Here is a 21,932-nt window from a genome sequence, read left to right as displayed (position 1 = left end):
TCAAGAAAGGTTTATGATTTACTTACCCACCCAAGCTATATTATATGGTATGTAATTATTAATTCAAAAACTTGGGAAATTTTGTTTGTGGATTTGCTGTAATGCTACTTAAATACCAAATTCAACAGTTCAACTTTTAAGCTAAAAATACAGAGAGGAGAATCCCCGGGTACGATAAGAAGCTATTCTGGCCGTATCCATATCAGTTACCTATTTGTCTTTTTTTACAGTTTAGTCGGCTAAACCAGCCCTGCCGGACAATTTGTTTATATGTGAGGGTTGTAGTAGTAGTTTGGCACTGTAGTTTGTTCTTTTTTCTGTCCCGCGAACATAAATAATTGATCTAATTACAGTGAATAAGACTTACGAATGACGTCACGATCGTGTATTACTTTTACCAAATCGTCTCCAGATCTCTCCGGAACTTTAGAGCAGTTTTTCCCTTACAAATTTAGTTTTTCAGAAAAAGGAAAAAATACGTGCCTAATATTTTGCTCTGAAGTGAGAGACTAACTAGATTTTTACTGTACCCAGTTGTCATCCCTATTTTGTAGGCTTTTTTCCGAGAACGATAGAACATTTTGTAAAAATCATTTGTTGCAGCAACAAATTTCTACCATTTTCGGACTCCCGCACTCAGCCCTTTACAACAAGCATACGTGAATCACAAAAATGCTTGTGCCAACGCGGGAATCGAACCCGCGACACGTCACGAAGTGCTTTTGGCGTTGTTACCTATGCCACTCACTATTTATGTAGTCTTCATAAAAAGGTTATCTTACTATTCGGGCTGGGTCAGTTGTTCACTGTTTTACAGAAAAGTAACTGACCAATAATATTAGGGATGATTTGAACATTCTGCGATCGTTCTCGGATGTACATGAGGCGTGGAAAAGTCATCCCACGTTTGCTTACTGGTGGATTAATCAAAGTTCCTGTATGATTAATCTTTTTACATTGCAGCAAAAAATAAAACTACGAGGTCATACAATACATTTATTCGCAATAAAATATACTTCAAAGTGATAGGTGTGGAATTATAACAAGACGTGTCAATGAGTCAAAGGATAATACTGTGCAATTTTTATAACACTATAATTATTAACTGCAGGAAACCTTGAAAGGAAACTTGAAAAAATATTTCTTTTTAAAACGTGCGAAGAAATGCGAAGTAGGAGAATGACGTTTTCAGAATCTGAAAAGAAAATTGCCCCAATTAAGAACAGTTCAATTTAACGGAAGGAGAAAACACACTTCAAAACTTTGGAGAAGAAAATTGGATAACAATCCGCAATCAAAAAATGACATTCGACCGCTAGCTCTGTTTTTTGGAGTATCAAAAAAGTCCCAATCCAAGAATTTAACTCACGCATGTATAGGGTTTTTATAAAGTTACTAAAATGACACCTTAGCTTACCGAAGCCATAGTTGTGACGCCGACATTTACCAACCCTCCAGCTTTCACGTGAATCGGCTCCTGAACTCTGATCAGGAATATCAGGACAGTTCTACGGTTTTTCGTATCCATATACTCCCACGGCATGTTGTATACTGCATCCTTTAGTTTTTCACTCTGTTGGTGGAATGAGGTAAATTAGCTAGGAGAGTCTGATAAGGCTAATGAATAAGAAGCAACCAGACACCTAAATGTGGAGAAACAACATTTCATTTACACCATGACTTCGAGCTATCATCTTCATACATTTAAGCGTCTTTTGCCAACGAGTGCTGGTGTAGTTGAACTAACAATAAAAACGCCTCTTATATTTTCTAGTACTCATAGTAACAAAATTACCATAGAACCGATGGTTTCGAAAATAATAGAAAGTAAAATCAGCTCTCCAAACAAGATAATGGTGAGAGGCAGGTAACGTGTGAGTGCCGCAGCCGACTGAAACAGAAAGAATATGAATTATGTAGAAATCTCACTTATCCAGAAGGTTAAATTTCAACTCAGGACTAAATTGAAACCGAAGGTCTAAAAAGCCCTTTAACTTTTAGATCCTTGATTGCCACATCTATTTTCTGGTAACTGCTATTTCACTTACCACATCCGAGCATTCCAGGAGCAACAGACATCCACTAACTTGATGGAACATGTAGTAGACGAACAGGGCCATTCCGAATGCATCTGACATGCGGTCAGTAAAACTGGAAACAATTGATGGTTTTATATTCGTATTATGCTCTTGGCTAAACTGCAACTACACAAGTGATCGACCATAGTTTAAGTTCCTCCGTGTTTCAGAAGGCACGTTAAATTGTGAGACCCAGCTCTTATTTAAACAACTTTGTCAGTCGTTACGGACAGTCAGAAGCTGGAAAGTCTGAAAACTAATTTGACTAAGGGGTAGGAGTTGAGGAGTTTGTTTGTTGAGGAGGTTGCTCCTTCTCAAACTCTGGAACTTAGCTGCATCCGGTTAGACAGGAAGCCGACCCCAACAAAGTGCGGAAAACGCTAGGATGATGATGACGAAATTAAGTTCCAGCTACATTATAAAGTAGAAAGAAAAGTGACTTACTCCACAATAACCATGTGGTACTGAATGCACTCCTTCAATTTTACAGTAACAATTTCTAATTCAGAGTCCGAGTACATTTCAGCTCCTGCAATAATCGCGTTGTCATTTTGTCCAGCTTCATTACTCACCGCCGTTGCGGGGCGGGGAAAGTTGTCCAAATTGTGAATCAAAATTTTAAAGTGTCCGTAGAGATTAAAAATCATCAAACATAGGAAAAGATCAAACATGCAAACGCTGCTTCCGCATAGGATCGATCCATACCTGCAATCGGAAAATATAAGGAAGGATAGTTATTTTTTTATGAACATTCCTGTACAGTAAAACCTGGTTAGCTGGGATCTTAAGGGACCAAAAATGTTGTACCCATTCAAAGAGGTTTTCATTTATCCAGTTTTCCAAGTAGAACTATCTCATGTAATAAGGCCGACGCTTATGGAGGTTGAAATTTAATGTGCTAAAAATCGTGTCGAATCCTGTCTCAATCTGATAAATTGACACACTTTTAGGAAATGGGCTACATCAAACCTCATTTATTCAGGTTCATAAAGTCTCGTGAACAGAGGAAATTCAAAAAAATAGTTGCCGTTTTTACTTTTCCAGGTCCCGCTTAACCAGGTTACAGTGAATATACTTTTTTTGTCTTACCATCCGCTTAGCAGACCTCCAATGTACCCATTAAAGGTAGTCTCAAAATCGAACGGATACAAGCAATAGACGGCATGTTCGTACGTCGTGTTTACCAGAGGACCTAACGTCTTGAAGTTCCCAGCGCTGTAGTTGTTGTACATAGGAATCAAGTTGAACAGCATAACTGTCAGCCACAGCATGCCAGTGAGATAAATGGAGAATATATGAGACAGTTTGTGCACCTGCACGTGTACCTAAAATTAAAAGCGAAATAGAGTTAGTGAGTTTGGATTTGCATTCATTTGTATTCTGCACTATTCTGGTAGCTTCAGGTATGCTGGCAAAACGGCCCAGAATTTTGAATATTGGCTTGCCTGTGTTCTGGGCCCCTTTTGATAATGCATAATATAAAGACAAGGGTTTAAGACTTTCATCGAGGTTTATGGACAATGTCAAAGAAGAAAAAGGCATGAGGGAGATGTTGCTTTTTAGAGCAACTCCTCCTGTCCTTCTTAATGGCCTATCTTAGTCTTTCCTAGCGGATGATCTTAGTGAGGTTATTCTAACTTAATTTTATTAATGTGATAAAACCTGGAACTCTGCGTTATGCTATCATAGCTAAATATGCCATGGAGAAAGCTCGTACTCCAACAAAGGACAGATATTAGTTTTAGCGATAACTGATAGCTTGCGGTCAAAGCTGCAGGTCAAAAGTAGTTATAAAAATTATCTACAGTCTAACTTCTAAGATTTCTACTATTCAAACTGGGGGAACTTACCTCCATCGCATAATCTGACTTTTCTTTATAGTAAAACAAATGCACTTTCTGGATAAAAATCTTCGCTACACTCCGGTATTTTTGGGACAAACACAAAGTCAAAGCCCTGGACTGTAATAAAACGAAATATTTAGTAATTAATGATGTTAGAGGTTAACAAACCAATTACCTACTTATAACTCATGATTAATTACTTACTGTAGATAACATATTCATTAGCAACACAATATACAGATGTCCTAGCTGCAAGAACGTGAACCTGTAGGCATTCTTCTTTATAAAAGCAATACCCAGAGCCAGATATATAAGCGACAGTATAGTGTTATAGTACGCGTGGCCCATGCCCTCAATCTTAATGGTTTTCTCTCCAAGAGCCTTGCCCGGCCAGCCACTGATGATCCGAAGCACAAAACGAAGCCATTTCATATATTTGTAGTCCATAGGACCGTTGATGCCGCTGAAAATGTAGCTGGATATTAGAAACTTACATATTCATCGCAAAAAACAATCGTCGAGTAATTATTTACGGACAAAAAAGACGGATGGATTAGATGAATTCACACAAGAAGACGATAAATCAAGGCTCAAGGATCAAAGGCTGATCAGGTTAAGGTTATAAAATCTAAGCATCACGACTGATTGACTTAAATATAAATTTTAATTATAGTATTCCACAGACAAATTCAGTCTTTCGGCAACTGTCGGTTAAAGCTCTTTAGGGTGTGAATTAAATTAAAGTTATAGTAGACACTATCAATATCAATAGGTATTTTTTCAAATAGAAAAAATAAAAACATTAATAGGATTTCCTTACATAACGGCGTCATCAGCGTACAAAAACATTTTCAGAAACGCATTTGTAATAAAACTTAGAACAAAATACACTTCTATCAGTCTCCCGTGTTCAAAAAGTTATGCTTCTAGTCTCACACATTTAGTAAGAACGTATTAATACTTACATTTATTGCTATTATTATTTATGCATTTACATCAAAGCTAAACTTTCGATTTATATGGGCAATCAATTATGAACACTTCGCTTTGCACTTGACAGCGAAAGGACAAACGGAATAAAATATTATATTAAGAATTTTCTAGGTCGCTACACGATACCAGCAATACGTGGTTGTGGTGAAATAACATTTATTTCACACGAAAAAAATTGCATATATTTTTAAATACGCAAAATGTTAACAACTATTTTATTTTTTATTTTTATTACGCGAATTATGACTAAACATCGAAAAAAATACAGTCCAACATCAAAATACGTACAACTATTAAAACCCACACTATCCATCATCAAATTCTGAACTACATCAAGAAATAAAACAAAACATAAAATATATTAAAAAAAACATTTATTTATACATTGGTACTACCCTACTTCCTAGATTTCTTCTTATTGCCTTTATTGACTGTCTTTTCTTTTCTCTTCTTGGCGTCCTTGACTTCTGGCACATCATCATCATCAATCTCTATGACTTCCATAGTTTCCGCCTGTTCTTGACCTTCGTAACTGAACCCTGGTATGTGAGGCTTGACTAGTTGGATGGCTAGTTTCCTGTGTTGCAGGTTTGTGCTGTCTAGACTGAGTCGGACAGTTAGCTCATCAAATGTCTTCAGAACTACGTCATCGCATGTTTGGGTGTGTTCCTGTGGATAAAAGGACATGTTGTTAACACAACGATTGCTGCTCTAAAATATTTGAGTCTAAAAATTTCAGCTGACGCATAAGGTTGAACATTAAAACAAAATTGCTAATATTATGATAATGACAGAAATTGGAAAAAAGCTGTGAACATATTTCTAATGCTCACTTTAGGTACTTTAATAATGTCGATGCTTGTCGCAAAGACACTTACTCCTTATTAAATACCTCAAATTTTAAGATGAAATTTAGATAATTAATGATTAAATACACACCTCTTCATTATAATTAAACTTATCCGAGGGTAGGTACAGCGGGCCTTCAAGTCCGTACTTCGGTATGAGCACTTGTAGCGCGTTACGTTTGACGGACAACACCACCGCCGAGTCTATCTCAACGCGCTCGTTGAACAGGATCTGAAATGTTAAAGAAAATAAGTAAATAAAATAAAAAGCAAACTTATGGCTCAACATTTTAGATTTGTCCCTGTTCCCTTAGCAACAGTTGAAGCGCAACATATAAAACACAGTTCTGAGCATAATTTCTGGACACAAAACTAGTGATGTGTACTGTCAAATGAAGTACTGGTTTAAATGTTATAATGTAAACCTGTTTGGAAGGACCGAATTGATTTTCTTTGCACCTTATTATACTATTTTGACATTTTATATTAAATCTAGCTGTTGCCCGCGACTTCGTCCGCGTGGTTAGAAGATATAAGTTAGGAATTTTTGAACGAAAGCCTCCATTTTTATTGTATCTTCGCTCCTATTAGTTGCAGCATGATGTTATATAGCCTAAATCCTTCCTCGATAAATGGTCTACTGAACACAAAAAGAGTTTATCAATTTGAACCAGTAGTTCCTGAGATTAGCGCGTTCAAACAAACAAACATACACTTCAGCTTTATATATTAGTATATAGAGTATAGATATATACAATATAACGGCAAATATATGCTGATTAAATCAAAAGCAACTTTACAAAGGTACATACATGTGTGTTGAGTGCTACGGAGGCCCTGCCCGCGTACTGCGCCTGGCGATGCCTGTAGTTGAGGTTGTCGCAGAGCGCGGCGGCCGCGCGCGTGTCCAGCAGCTCGGCGTGCGTCGCGTCGCTGCCCGTGCAGGCCGCTAGCAGGCGGTGGACTATCACGTCTGCGTAACTGGGCATTATGGAAGGGTTAAGGCATGGTTGGAAAGAATGAAGCCTTATGTAGAATATGATGTTGGTTTATGTAGAATGTGGTGTTATTATATGAATAGGGGATACGGGACGACCACGATTAAGTTTGGGAAAAGGCTGATAGGAAGTAACTCGACTAACTACCTAAGTCACCACACAACGAAGTCGTTAAAACTTGTGAACATGAAAGACTTAAAAAAAGACGGCAAAAAATCTTACGCAAAGACAATTCAAAGCCGAAACTAAAAAGTAAGTATTTTTTATATAGTTTCAATTTGGTTTTAGTAATCCCAACTAGGCTTCAAGCACTAGATAATTAATCAAGCCCATATAGGGGTTTTTTAATGAAGTCACAAAATTCTCTTTAAACTTTTCTGATAAAGTGCTCTTCAAGATGAAACAATGAGACCGAAACTCGTGCCAAACAATGAATAATCTCCACAGAGACACTACCCACCTTCCAACTCCATCATCAGACTATCCAAAAAACTTACAAAGTACTAACCGTCTAATAGGCGAGGTAAAATGCGTGTATATAGGGCAGGCGAGACCGTAGTGATAATACTCTTCAAATGACTTCGTTCCACTCGAGAAGTACTGAGCTTGCTGCATGCAACGCGTCGCCATTATACGCAGTAACGTGTTGAAGAACGGACGCCCAGGGATCACCGCTTTGTCCAAAGATGCTGAGAACGATTTGTTCGTCGATACGTCTAATTCGAAACCCTGTTGAGAAAGAAATAAGATCCATATTAGAATTATTTTTTTGGAGCGGGTTTTAAACTATGTGGATCAAAACTTTTATAGTGAGATGATTTTTATAACATACAGGCCATGGTTAAATACAGGTTTTTTATCATTTGACTGTTAAGTATCGTTGTTCATTAGGTTTTAATTGACTTGTTACTTTTTTGAACTTTTTAGATTAACGTATTTTTTTGAATATAAATTAAGTTAATCTACTTTCCACAAGTTAAGCGGTATTTAATCAGTCGACCTGAGATTATTTTAAGTTTTGCCTACTAAGAAACAAGCCTTAAGAAACGAATCGCCTCTCAAGACATCGACTTTATAAAGAAAATAGTGAACGTTTTTTTGAGGAAACACGTTCGTCACAATGTAATCATAATATGTAAGTAATCACCTGTTGCTTAGCAGCCTTAAGGAAGGACGCGAAGTTAGCGGGCGGCGGGGCTGGGTGTCTACGTAAGAGCGCGCACTGCGGGAAGTCCGCGGCCAACTGTTGCGCCACACTAATGTTCGCCAACAACATGAACTCTTCCACCATGGAGTTTGTGTCCATTATCTTCTTAGCTTCGACCTCCACGGGATCGTGGGTTTCCGAGTCCACCTGAAGTCCATAATGTAAGCAATGTGTGATATGGGCCTTCTTGTAAGCGTGTTAAGCCTCACCGTGAGGTTATAAAACAAAATCAAAACGAATGTAAATTGACGTTGCTGTGAATGTTAAATTGGGTACGAATATCAAATTATTTCAGTGTCAAATAGACTTTAATATGAATATAAAGTTGACCTTACCGTGAATATCTCATTGGCAACAAGAGGCAATTTACCTACGAATGTCAAGTGCCTTTGCTACTGATACAAACTCGACTAATAAGCCACGAATTTTATTTTTGATTCAAATATCAACTGAGCTTGCTAAATGTCACGTCAACTTTTCTAAGATATATTGCCTTTTTTTGGATGGGAATTATCAAATCACTCTTTCCTCTTAGGGTTGAACGGGAGTGTCAGAGTTCTACTGACTAAAGCCCACTTACATTCCTTTCCTTGCCCTTCGTGTACCGAGGCCACTGTAACCCTTTCGTACATATCCTCTGCCCCGGCAGGCATCAGCCCTACTGTGCTCCACATAAGAATGTATATTACCTGAAATCTGATTTCGGGGGACGCAAGTAGCAATGCTCCATTATCCAGACGTTTCTTCTTGAGTTTCTTGGCTAAGGCATTGAGAATGCGAAGTGATGAAACTATTTTATCTTTACGAGATTTGTCATCGATCGCAATCTGAGCCTCTTCGTATGTCATCGCTGATGCAGACTACGAAAGAAGAATAAACATTATTAATTTTAAAATACCGGCTAGGCAAAACGGTACTCTATATTAAGGGAAATTAGACTCAACTTACGTACGATTTTCTAGTTTCAAATTAAAAATTATTTATTTGCAAATATGGGTTTACATAAAGTTATTATAATAAGTAAATGGTATCACTATATTCTGCCTTTAAACACCAAGACAAACATAAAGGCTGCCAGCACGTTGAAGCGGAACGGAGAAATAAAATCTTCGCTTACTTCGCTTCACTCTCTCCAGTCATACAAAACTCCAAAACTTGATCAATAGCAATTTAAATAACGGTACTTACTTTAATGACACTCTTGTGGAACTTTGTGCTCAAAACGTTGGCATTCTCATCTATTTCCCAAACGCAGGAGAACGCTAAGCGCTCCTCACCGCCGCGCAGCGAACATAAATTAGAACTGAGCAATTCTGTAACAAGGATTAAGAAATAGAAGGTACTGGACAAAACTACGGATATTGACAGGACCAATCTTAATTAGAATAATTAGGAAACAGCAACAATAACGCAACTGTTAGTTGTTTTTTAAGACTGTTAGCACTGAAAACTAAACCACTTTTTTAAATCCATTATGCATTCGACTGACATTTAATTAGGCGAGATTAGGTAGATAAGATTAAAAGACTTTTATATTCCCAGCTCTTCTCTTAATCGACAGAACAGTACTTTATTAATTCGTTACCCAAAAAATGTAATCATTTTAGTCTAGTATTTTGTAAAATAAATTGGAGTTAACTCTCAAAAAGGTTTTCAGTACATTTAATTCCATATAATGGATCCTAAAGTATACTTTTACAATTATCACGTACCTGGCACCATATCAATTCTTCTATCAACTAGATACACGGTAGTAGATCTACTCGCAGCCTCCTTATCAAGCGCAGTGTTAGGCCTCACGAAGTACGTGACGTCAGCAATATGGACGCCAACCTCGTACTTGTCCAGGCCGTCAGCTGTTTGCCCAGGAATGGGCTTGGCGTGTAGAGCGTCATCAATGTCTGTACACCCGGGCGGGTCAACAGAACAAATACACTCTGAGCGCAGGTCGACGCGTTTTTTTATTTCCTGGGGAATTGAGAATAAAATAGATTTTTACTAAGGACTTTTTTTAATTAAATTTAGTATTTAATCAAAAGCTGAACCTGCAGCATCAGTGTCTTAGGGACACTTATCACCTTTTCGATCGAATCTCCCGATTTCATAACCAACCTTTGTGTTCTTTCAGAACTATTATGTTCATAACTTAACAATAAAGGCCGTGTTCTAAAGAAACTAGAAGAGTAAACATAGTATGCCCAAAAACACTAGAATGAAACTCCAAAGACCTCTCGTTCTTTAATGGAACTCAAGAAGAACGGTGGACATTTACCGATTAGTCTTGGACGTATGTGACTCTCAAATGAAGTTCAGAAAATTGTACAGTACCTCCTCGGGAATGGTCCAGTCATCGGGTGGTAAGCACGCCAGCACGGCCTCGCTGAATCGGGCGTGAGGTACGTCGTGCTCCAACAAAATCACCTCATTCTCTGCGTCCTTGTCACCTGTGGGTAGTGCGACTTATTTTAAGAACCATGACCATGACACATGGATTATATTCCTCAGTGCGAAAGTCGTTTTTAATCATTATAAAAACAGCGAAATTAAGAATGAAAGCGATATTATTTTAAATACATGAATAGATTTTAAAGTGTTTTGGGTACACAACGACCGGACGGATTAGGATTGGAAGACTATTTCAAATAATTCTAATTACTTTAAAAATATACATGCAGAATCAAGAACGTTAAGCATAGACATAGACCCATTTAATTCTGGATTCCAGCTGTTATTTACACATCTTTAGACTCCTGACGGGTAGTTAGCCGAAAGCCAATACCAACATAGCTGGAAAATTGCTAGGATAATTATGATAAGCTTATATTATGGATAAATTATGAAGTTGAAAGGATAGTGTCTTCGTCCACAATAGCTATATGGTACTGTTAGCATTCCACACACTACTGTGTGTGCATTAAAAATATATAAATTTAAATTAGTGATAATTCCTTACCAATAGGTCCGAGGGCCCTGACGAAGTGTCCGAGCGGGTATCTGCTGTTCCTTGGCCAGGAGTCGAGCGCGACGAGTATCCGCTGCGAGGCGAGCACGTGGCTCTGGCGGGTCTCGAGCCGCACGCGCGGGATGCACTTCTCCGCCGGAGTGAACAGGTGGCGGGTCGCGCCTACGGACATCAACACACTTGTAATACTCTTTAGGGTTTCATAATGAAATGAAATGAAACGAAACCATTTATTCTGCAAGTAGGATATATCATCACTTTTACATGTCTTTTTTTGACAACGCTGGAGTCGATATTTCCTGTATGACTACCCTGAAAAGAAATGTTGAAACAAACACAAGGAAAGTCCAGACAATTTGAAAAAGCGAATATAAATGTGGGTACCAATGCAGAGTATTTCGTATACCAGAAACATTTAAAAAGAACTCTATAACTAAGGTCCAGCTATCTGGCTGTCTATAACCAAGCTGAATCTCAAAGACAGTGACAGCGTGAGTTAAAATTCTCACGGATGATGTATCTCTGTAGCCGCTTTACGATGAATAAAGCTTGAGGTTAGACGATGATTGACACGGTCGCATAATTTAATGGGCGAACAATTATGACTCGCACTTGACTGGTTTTATTTGTACTACATTTTAAATTCTTAAATATTCCGTTCCTAACAGTTCTAAGCTAAGTTCTAAATGGATCACTTTATAAAATACACTTGTACTTTATATTACTTGTAAAGTTTTAGTGTAAACTTTTCTATGAAGAAATCAAAGTAATATAACACTAATACTATATTAATAAAGTAACACAATAGCAGAATTATTATTATTACCTGGGAAGGTGCTCGGCATTAATACACCACAATACTGCCGCCATTTTCTCCGTATGATCCCAACAACTTTACCAGTGGGTGTTATTTCATCATCACTCTTATCAACTGGCTTAACAGTCTTAAGCAGTTCGGCCTCTTCTTCTAGAAGGTCCCCAGGATCATCAGCTTTGTCTTCCAGAACTATGTCACTTGGCCTTCTCCATTCTTCTTCAGGGAATATTTCTATGGCTACTGAGTCACCATCTACAGCTCTGTTTATGCCTATATGTCCTTGTAAGAGAATCTAAAGGTGAGAATAATAATTTTATATGATGTATAATTTATTCTCAACACTTCACTTAAAAGTATAAAAGTAACTGATTTTGTTATTTTTATAGAAATTTTAAATTAAGAGTTCACAAATCTTTTATTTAACCCTAAGACTTGTCGAAACTCTTTTAATAATGTCAAAGTTTCCGATCAAATAATCACATAGAGAACGGAAGAAGTAAATTTTAAGTTTGTTAAAATACTTACAGGTTTCTCATACCCGTTAACAACTGCAGTACCCTCAAGGTAGTTATACCGGGAAGCACGGAATGTTCCCTGGTGCAGCTTTCCATTTCTAACACCAGCATGTATCTGAGCTGGTGTGAGATGTGCCGGGTACAACGCATCCTTAGCACAGGTCTCCGGTATCACATTCTTGGATAATTTGTCAACGAGTCCAATAGCACTGGTTATGTTTTCCACATAATCTTTGACTGTAAAACAGAGAAAATTATTTAAAAAACATTTCAGTTTTTTTTAATAATATGCAAGATAGAGTTACAGGCCACCAATAAGATGAATTTTTAAACATAAAGAAAAAACTATTTTTAATATTGAAATCCAAAAAGTTCCACAACATATCATTGGCCTAGCCTTTTCCCAACTATGTTGGGGTCTGCTACTAGTCTAACCGGTTCCAGCTAAGTACCAGTGTTTTACAAGGAGCAACTGCCTATCTGACCTCCTCAACCCAGTTACCTGGGAAACACAATACAAAAAACAGTTCCACAACATACAGGTAGCATAACTTACCAGTGCAACAAACAATGCCCTCTTCTTGTGCAAGTTTGCGGTTAATTTCGTCATCCGTAAGCAACACAATCTTAGGGAACTTGCCCACTGCACTGTTGATACTCAGATGAGATTCGTACCAGGCTGATGCTCTACGTATAGCTCTGTCATTGCGGTCATTTGGCTTTTCACCTGGGTTTCTTTCAACATAAGTGTCCCTAGAATATAGAACAGTGATAAAAAGGCTCATGGTTTAATACAATAAATTTTTAATCTCATTTTATCATAATAACTATTTAAAAGACAATCTTATGTTACTTATGTTTAAGAGTTTACTGATAGTAAATAGTATTTACTTACTTGTGATGTTCATTGACAAATGAAAAGAATTTCCTTTTCTTGTTGCCAATAACTTCTAAAAGCCTTTGAAATACAGCTGTGTTTTGATGCTTAACTTCTTCAAGCACAGTTTGTAAAATAATCACGTTTTTCAATGCATCTTCTTCCAGAACATCGATTTGATGCAGCACAACATTAGTGTCGAGAATTAAATAATGTGGATAGTCAAATAGAGCACATATAGACTCCGGATCGCTATCCAAAACTAACTCGTCGTCTCTATGGGGGCAAGTGTTACAAGCGGCAGACCCACACAGTAGATCATCGCGTAAGTAATGTTCCCTCACAATCTGCGAAAAAACATAATTGTATTAAATTTCTACATTATTTTTATATTTCTTGCTAAGATAACCTGTAACAACATAACCTCACTTTTATAATGTTACCGCGCTTTGTTTTCGTCAAGAAGGTTTTTGTAGTCCACATGATTATTGTTCATGAATTTCTTGTACTTTTATGACTTAAATACTATCCATAGGTTTTGCTTTCATATAAATGAGTAAAACAATGTGTAATTTACGATCACAATAATAAACATTCAATACGTCAGTGACTGAGTGAACTAGGTCCACAGATTCTATCGACCATTACCCACAGAATAAAATTTGACGAACGACGTGCGAATGTCTGATGATCGGATTACAGGAAGTAGGTACTTAATTTAATAAATAATAGAAAGAAAAAAAAAAGTTCTAGTGACCTTTTCCTTTGTTTTTAATTGTTTTTAGCGCTCTTGTTAAATCATAATGAGGTTAAGAGCAAGATTACTCGTACTTTTGCCCATGAACTTCATAAAGGGTCTAACAACTTTCGGAGGATAGATAAACACTGTCTTGTCTGTTAGGGATATTGAACATAAGCGCAGGCGAAAACTTCTTCCTCGAATAGAAGATCAGTCACGAAAGGCTACCAATGTTAAACAATAAATTTTATTGTAGGTACACGTTCCATGTTCGTCACTTTTCACGTTTCCATTAAGTAGATACTTTTACCATCATTGTAGAATAACAAAGTCAAATTTTATAAACGACTTATGGGGATAACAGAAGGTACACTAAATTGTTAGTGGTAAATTCATGCTACTTCACAACTCATGGCATTAATGGTTTACCTACAAACATTGCTTTGCCGAATAAATAATTTATTTGTAATATTAGGTAGGTAATATTTAGTGCAGAAAAGTTGGACCACCGTTAACATTTAGGGTAATGAAAAATAGATGTTGTCTCCTCAAACCCACCCAATATCCACACAAATCGGTCAAGCCGTTTCGGAAGAGGTAAACTACTAAACACCACGACACAGAATTCTATACAATTTAGATTAGATAGTTCTATCCATTGATGAAATTATTATCATTATAATGTGCATTTTTATGAATGTATAATAATTATACATTCATAAATTATATATTATATATATATATATATATTATTCACAATTATATATAATGTAATAAAAATGAAAAAGAATTATTTTTAAGTAAAGGTTTTTTGTTAATCCTCTTGTCTGTGTTTAATTGTTCGGAGAAAGAACATTTTGCAAGCGTTACCTACAGTGTAGTGTAAAATATCTGCTTTTAAAATACTAAATGATACACAGATTCGCAACAAAATGATTTAACAGAGTAGAATATTGCGGATTGCTAGTGTCATTGACAGAAACAATGAACGTTTGAACGACAATGGTGAAGACGGTGAAGTATTGAAGAAAATGTGAATAAGCATTGGTTTGTGTTTTACTTTTGTTATGACCAAAGAAATAAATTTTAAATAAAATAATGACTGATTTAAGATGAAAATGTTTTTGTCAATAGAGTACTTGCTAGAGAACGCACATTGTTCGTAGGTAAGTGAAGTACGAAAATTATAATATTTACTAATTATTATTGTTTCCAATGGAAGTATTTAGGTAGTTTTGATATTCGTAATCAAGTAATATACAGTGTACCTACCTACCCATCGTAAATATTTAGCTAGACGTTACTATGGCTAGTCAATGGTATGTTGCCGGAGTACTATCTTTTGAAAGATTGAATAATTGCTTCTCGAGTCTCGTAGGCCGTAGCGGTAGACTGTAGATAAATATATCAGTCGTGTTGCGCGCAGCGAACGGTCGCCGCTTGTCTCCGCAAACTGTTTATCTCGCACGCTCGACGTGCTGGCTCCTATCATTTAAAAATAAATTTATATTGCAATAAATTATTTTACCTCGATGTCAAATGCAATATATCATGTGAAGAACTTACAGTTAGTGATTTATATATATCTAGTTAAAAGAACAATATTACACACTTTTCCTAAGTGATACACTAGTGTTGAACAAAAAAAATGTCAAAAAATAAACGAGTGAGGTCCCCACAACAGCTGTGGGAATCCATATCATCAAAGTCAGTTCATCTTGTTGAAGGACTTTTCTTCAGACTTGGTGTGCTTGTGGCAAGACATCCATGGAAGACTGTGACTTTAACATTATCTTTTGTGTTGTTAAGTTGCTTTGGATTTATTAGATTTCATATTGAAAAAAATCCAATGAACTTATGGGTGCCTCCAGAATCAGACTTTTATTATGACACAAACTGGTATATAGATAAATTTGGCACTGGCTTCAGACTTCAGAAGATCATTATAACTGCAGATAATGTTCTCGAGCCAGAAGTATTAATTGCAGTCAACAATGTTACAAATGCAGTAAATGCTATAAAAGTGAGTTATGAAAATAAGGAGTATTCTCTCAGTGACCTGTGCTACAAAGTACCTATTGTAAATTTTTATAGTACAAGCCGAAACAAAAGATCTCTGAACCCAGTAATTGATGAAACCAGACGGACAAATGCAAGTGCACCCAGTGACAGTGATTTCTCAGACCCAACACTTTGGGTGAATGATGAGTTTTACTGTGATTTCTTAGAAAGTTTTCAATATAGTTGTTTACAAAATAATATTTTGGATTTGTGGAAGAATGACCAAGAAAAAATAAATCAGGCTACTAAAAAGGATATCATTGATAAAATTAATACTGTCAAAATAAACCCTACTACGGGTCATCCTGTTGATTATACAAAACTTTTTGGTGCTGTAAAATATGATGAACATGGTAATGCAGTGTCTGCGGGATCAGTTATGTTAACATGGTATACTCAGGTGAATATGAGTAGTGTAGATATTAATGAAGTAGGTAATTTGGTTGGTACTGAAGACTGGGTCTCCGTCCCTCTGGGTTTGTGGGAAAATGAGTTTTTAGAATTAATGAATGTAATGTCTCAAAATCACTCAGAAATCAATTTATTCTATGAAGCTGGAAGAAGCTTTGCAGATGTCAGTGGTAATGCCATGTTTGATGAATTAGGCAAATTGTTTTTAGGTATTATGTTAATGTTTTTATACATACAATTTGCTTTATCTCGTAGCAATTGGCTGGAAATCAGATTAACATTAGGTAGTGTAGGATTGCTGGTTGTAGGCTTGGCCTATGCAACTTCTGTTGGCTGGTGTTCGATTTTCGGTATTTCATTTGGACCTATTCACAGTTCTTTACCATTTCTCTTGATGGGTCTAGGAATTGACGACATGTTCGTTATGAATGCTTGCTGGAATAATCTGCCTGAATCAGCAGCACAGAAAAGTCTGCCAGTTAAAATAGGACTGATGCTGAAGCACGCTGGCGTGTCCATTGTAATAACGTCATTCACAGACATTGTTGCTTTACTTATTGGAGCCATTACGATACTTCCGTCGTTGAAGTCCTTTTGTATTTACGCCGCTACCGGTGTGTTTTTCATATTTTGTTACTCTGTTACATTTTATGTCGCAGTTCTCTCGTTGGATATTAGAAGGATACAAGACAATAGAAACGGGATATTGTTTTGTTACAAACACAAAAAAGAGATTAAGACATCAACTGGTAAAACTGTATTCCAGACCTTAATGGATAAGTTTTACAAAAATTGCGTGTTTACGATTCCTGGTAAAGCAATAGTTATTCTATTTACTATTATAATTACTGGATTTAGCATTCAAGCAATATTCAACTTGGAACAGAGGTTTGATCCCAAATGGTTTATTCCTGAGGACACTTATTTTAAACTGTTTATTAACACTCACGACTACTACTATCCCGAAGAGGGAAATCAGGCCATGGTGTTTTTAGGAGAGATGAACTACACTAAAGAGTTCGTAAAACTTTATGATATGACACAAAACTTACGAAAAGAAAATTATATTTATGATGTTAGCTGTTGGGTCGAACACTTCCATCAATATGTTTTACAAAATTACAATAAAGACTTGATTAAAAATGCTTCAAGCATTTCAGACGACGAGTTCAACCGTCATTTGTCTAGATTTTTGTACAGCCCAATAGGAGGCAGATTTCAAGCAAATTTCAAATTCTCTGAACATTTTCCTTGTGGCGATCCAGCGACACACATTCAAGCATCGACAATGTTTTTCAAACTCGCTAGGTTTAGCGGTCCTGACGTATATTTACCAGCTATGAATCACGTTCGAAATATTGTCAAGAGTACAAATATAACTAGTGGCGATGGTTATCGTAGTGTCTGGTCAAAGGTATTCGCAAATTGGGTCACAGATGAAATCATAGCTGTCGAAGTTGAGAGAAACATAGAGTTGGCTTTACTATGCGTAATGGTCTGCACTGTGATATTGATAACAAATTTGCAAATGTGTCTGTGGATATTCGTGTGCGTACTGTTGACCATAGTCAATGTGCTGGGATGTATGCAAAGATGGGGCATGACTGTAGATATAGTGTGTTGTATAGGTCTTGAACTTGCTACTGGTTTGTGCGTCGATTATGCAGCTCATGTCGGTCACACATTTTTGACATTGACTGAAGGTACAACTTCAGAGAGAGCATATAAAACAGTAACATCTATAGGATCCGCAGTTTTGTTGGGTGGAGGTTCCACGTTCCTATCCCTATCACTACTAAGTATGTCTAAAGCGTATACATTCCAATCATTTTTCAAAATATTCCTTCTCGTAATATTATTTGGTTTATTTAATGGCTTGGTATTCCTACCAGTTGGTCTATCATTAATAGGTCCAGGTGCTTACAAACCAACTAAACATAAAACCACTGAAATGGTTGAGCTCAATGGGAAGCACGAAGTCGTTGAAAAGCAATTAGAGGACGGATGATTTATTGAGACGTTTATGAATGGTTTTAATGTATTTTATATGTGATACAATTTATAATAGTGACAGCACGATTGTCACAAATAATTAAGCTGGCTATTTGATGATACATTATCATTGTATAGTCGTGTGCCTTAACATTTTGCACGTATACTTGTTTGTGTAACTGTTTTATACCATGAAGTACGTTAATACGATAACACGAATTATTACGGCATTACGTTGAAATGATAGAATTATAAACATTGTATGAGAGATGACATGATAATACATTGGTTTGAGTAACTATAGGTGCTAAGTAACAAAGGTAATTTGTAGGTAATAGGTGCTCGCATGTTTTTATATTAGGTCACGTACGAAATGTAGTGATTAAATCCACAGGATATGTGGCCATATTTGTCCAAAAGAAACCCAATCGGATTAGCCAGACCTTTATTCTGACCTTGTAATAACAATGATAATATGCAAATATTTTATTTTAAAACATATCGAATCTATTTTTATAGTAAAACAATTTTATCTCTAAGTAGTAAAAATGTAAAGTAGTAACTATTATGTAAAGTTTTACGAGTAGTTATGCTATTCAAACTGCAAGGCGCTTATTATTATTTAGCTAATTAGGTTATGTATTACCAAAATAAATGTGTAGTGGAACAGGTCAGACTATGTAATGGAAAGATTATATCTACATATTGCTTCACCGGAAAAAGAGGGCAGTTTATTATCAGAAACAAAACGAGATTGTGAAGGAAACGTGTCTAGAATATAATAATATACTTAGTAATAATTAATAGGTCAAGGTGAACAGCGCTTTACAGTATTCACTTAAAACTACTTTATCAGTTACTTCAGAGCTGCAAAAGCAAGAATAAAGTATTCAAAGATGAAAATCAATAGATGAAGTTTGTCTTCGAAATAATTACAGTTCTGAAGGATGGTTAATTGCTGGTGTAACCACGTGTATCGTTGAACTTAAGGCAGGGCGCAAACGTGGACACTTTTGTATTTTGCCAGGTCGATTCTACCAAAAAATATTTAATTTATCTGGAATCCATTTGAAATCAAACATCTATCGATACTCCCTGATCATTGCTACACGATACAGTAACTCAGATTCATTATAACTGTCTGCCGTGTCAGTAACAGATAGAGTATACGTTTGTCCAGCGCCTAACGCGAACAGCCTGTTGCCATGCGATAGTGGTACCTTCACAGAATCGCTGCCGTGTTGCACTCTCATGTGTGTCATCAGTCTCATCTTAGTGATAATACTGACAATATTTTAGTAAGTAGTAACTCAGCCGTTCATGATCAACGGGCCATGCGTTTTAAGCTTTGAGGAGACCAAAAGATATTATTTTTAAATTACAATATAATTGGGTCGATTTAAGGATTAGCTACCGAAATTACCACGACTCAAAGATGTGATAAAAGATAAGATTTGAATCTTCTGAACTATTTTAGTGATAAGAAAAATAGTGTATTTGAATTATATTAATGTTGTATTCAATTCAAATGTAAAGGCCATAAATTTTATGTTCTTTTCATTTAGCTGGTTTAAGTGTGGATTTGGAAATAAACAGTGTATTGTTTCTTTTGCCTAGTAACAGTTTATATTATTGTAGTGTGGATATTGACTATGACTAATACTGTATGTCACGAGTCACGGTGTAGTTTTTTGTTTCGGTTCATGATCATTACAAGTTTCGAAGATAGGTGTCTTTTAATTGACGTCTTTAATTTTCTTGCCCTTTTTTGTTCCATTCTGGGCAAAGGCCATATCTTTCTTATCGAAATATCTGCATATTTTTATTTAGATTTTTAATAAAGAGCATGAATGAAGAAATAAACCTGGCAAATATATGCCAAAGCTAAAATATAACATGTCATTTGATTCTATCTATTGCCAACTTGCCCACGTTTTCGTACGTGTTGCTTGGCTATTTGCCAATTAAAAGAGTGTATCGAACCCTACATAAGATTATGATTAGCAAAAAACAATGTGCATTATTATGTTTATCATATTTCGGCTTTTAGAGTTACACAATTTCGCCAGTTGGACGCTAAATCCGATAAATCAAATTTATTATCTTTATAAGATTGGGCAGACATTATATCGCATGCGTCATAATAATGCATATTTGAGAGTATTAGCCACTTGTATTCGATTCACCTCGCCAGACATGTCACAATAGTAGATAAGTTTCTGCCAATGCGTTTGCATATAGCTGTATACTACCGATGTAAAAGACGATGTTTTGCCGTTTTATACCAAACACTAGCTCAAAAAAATGTTATTACTTTAACTATAAATGGCGGGCACGTTTCGTGACGTAGTTTACGATTTAATTGGCGTTGGCTCTTCGAATTAACGGTGTGTTCTATAATGACCATGCTAGGTACTATTATTAAAATCCGGAACATGTAAAATTGTTTATATTGTTCATTTAGAATTAAACTTACAAATTAATGTAAGCAGAACCATGTTTTATGGTCCAATTTTGTATAATTAACTGTAAAACATCAATTAATTGTGTGTTAACTGAATTTAATTATGAACAATAGCATAAATGTACTTAGGACTCTCTTTAATACTGTAACTGTGGATAGATTTGTAATATAAGAAACATGCTGATAAAGATGTGTTTAATTGAATAAAATATTGCATTTTTTTACTGTGAGCCGTGTTTTTATTTTTCTTTTTTGGAACTTACGAATGAAATCGTTATCGTTAGAACTTTCGGCTTTCGGCAAAATGCTCACAGCAAATCAGCATTTCACCTAGAGTCGAAAGAAAATGTATAACAATTGTCAAAGAAAATTCCGATGTGTAACTTTAATGGACCATTCGCACAAAAATTAAACTGCAAATAAATTTTCAATACGATTAAAGTCCAATTATGACTCATTTCGACATCGAACTAACTGCTTTGTTCAAAGACATTCGGTCTGAAGCCTATAACAACAAAAAATATTATCATACGTAAATTAATCCGTTGATACCTTATTAACACAATGAGTTGTAATTGTTTTTAATCTGAAATATTTTTTGGTAAGTCTAATCCGTCGATAGGCGTTTTGGCTCGAGATAGGCCAAAATAGTTACGTAGGAAAGATTACCATTCTTATCAATACATACATATAATAAAATCGTAAAACAGTAACGATTTCACATTGGAAATAAAAAAAATCTTTGAGGTGGTCTGCAAACGACATTGAAGCCAAAAGTACTATTTGTGCGTTTGTTATTTTTTTCTGTTTGGGACGATATAATAATGTGCGTATATGTGTGCGTGCATATCCGGATGATACTAATGTGCGATTTTCTTTGATGAATTTTGGTAGCTTCACTTAACATTTACTGTTTGTTTCATTAGTTCGACTTTTGTCTCATGTCGGAATTTTCTGAAAAGTTACTCTAAAGAAATATTGGCGAATGAAGTCGCTGGCATAGCTAGTCTCCATTATTTTGTGATCATTTGATATTAAAAATAATATTATTAATTGAAAAATATTGACCGTAATTAACGTATAAATGTACATTTGCATTTGATAGTCTGTATCTCCGTGAATGATG

At 36.0% G+C, this 21,932-nt stretch overlaps 3 protein-coding genes across 3 annotated transcripts; 1 reads left to right on the top strand and 2 right to left on the bottom strand.

Annotated features, from left to right (window-relative positions):
* Positions 1-989: 989 nt before the first annotated feature.
* Positions 990-5,280, bottom strand: LOC113500877 (odorant receptor 13a-like). The gene is made up of 9 exons (XM_026881792.1): positions 4,743-5,280; positions 4,127-4,385; positions 3,929-4,039; positions 3,168-3,403; positions 2,523-2,783; positions 2,049-2,151; positions 1,796-1,891; positions 1,418-1,573; positions 990-1,195 (listed from the first exon to the last, which is right to left on the bottom strand). The coding sequence occupies exons 1-9, from the start codon at positions 4,769-4,771 to the stop codon at positions 1,148-1,150; spliced, it is 1,299 nt and encodes a 432-aa protein (XP_026737593.1). The 5' UTR covers positions 4,772-5,280; the 3' UTR covers positions 990-1,147.
* On the bottom strand, positions 5,268-13,773 carry LOC113500872 (exosome complex exonuclease RRP44). The gene is made up of 15 exons (XM_026881784.1): positions 13,569-13,773; positions 13,158-13,486; positions 12,819-13,015; positions 12,273-12,499; positions 11,757-12,039; positions 10,922-11,092; positions 10,297-10,412; positions 9,681-9,936; positions 9,157-9,281; positions 8,658-8,828; positions 7,909-8,115; positions 7,270-7,490; positions 6,576-6,744; positions 5,855-5,995; positions 5,268-5,584 (listed from the first exon to the last, which is right to left on the bottom strand). The coding sequence occupies exons 1-15, from the start codon at positions 13,620-13,622 to the stop codon at positions 5,312-5,314; spliced, it is 2,940 nt and encodes a 979-aa protein (XP_026737585.1). The 5' UTR covers positions 13,623-13,773; the 3' UTR covers positions 5,268-5,311.
* A 1,134-nt stretch (positions 13,774-14,907) lies between these two features.
* Positions 14,908-21,036, top strand: LOC113500873 (protein patched homolog 1-like). The gene is made up of 2 exons (XM_026881785.1): positions 14,908-14,925; positions 15,013-21,036. Exon 2 carries the CDS (start codon positions 15,527-15,529, stop codon positions 18,356-18,358), a length of 2,832 nt encoding a protein of 943 aa, XP_026737586.1. The 5' UTR covers positions 14,908-14,925; positions 15,013-15,526; the 3' UTR covers positions 18,359-21,036.
* Positions 21,037-21,932: the final 896 nt, after the last annotated feature.

This window comes from Trichoplusia ni, chromosome 14 (genome assembly GCF_003590095.1).
Source record: "Trichoplusia ni isolate ovarian cell line Hi5 chromosome 14, tn1, whole genome shotgun sequence".
Taxonomy (NCBI): Eukaryota; Metazoa; Arthropoda; class Insecta; order Lepidoptera; family Noctuidae; genus Trichoplusia; species Trichoplusia ni.
This window is presented reverse-complemented; position numbering and strand designations above follow the sequence as displayed.

What these genes read in the sequence shown, in the direction of transcription:
- LOC113500877 (XM_026881792.1), bottom strand. Translation starts at nt 4,771, where the DNA reads ATGTTTTTGTACGCTGATGACGCCGTTAT. An exon ending in TACGCTGATGACGCCGTTAT is followed by an intron (nt 4,386 to 4,742) that starts GTAAGGAAATCC and finishes CTACATTTTCAG; the next exon opens with CGGCATCAACGGTCCTATGG. An exon ending in GCGTCACAACTATGGCTTCG is followed by an intron (nt 1,196 to 1,417) that starts GTAAGCTAAGGT and finishes TTTTCTTTTCAG; the next exon opens with ATTCTGAAAACGTCATTCTC.
- LOC113500872 (XM_026881784.1), bottom strand. Translation starts at nt 13,622, where the DNA reads ATGTGGACTACAAAAACCTTCTTGACGAAAACAAAGCGCGGTAACATT. An exon ending in TTAAGGCTGCTAAGCAACAG is followed by an intron (nt 7,491 to 7,908) that starts GTGATTACTTAC and finishes CTTTCTCAACAG; the next exon opens with GGTTTCGAATTAGACGTATC. An exon ending in TTTACCTCGCCTATTAGACG is followed by an intron (nt 6,745 to 7,269) that starts GTTAGTACTTTG and finishes CATAATGCCCAG; the next exon opens with TTACGCAGACGTGATAGTCC.
- LOC113500873 (XM_026881785.1), top strand. Translation starts at nt 15,527, where the DNA reads ATGTCAAAAAATAAACGAGTGAGGTCCCCACAACAGCTGTGGGAATCC.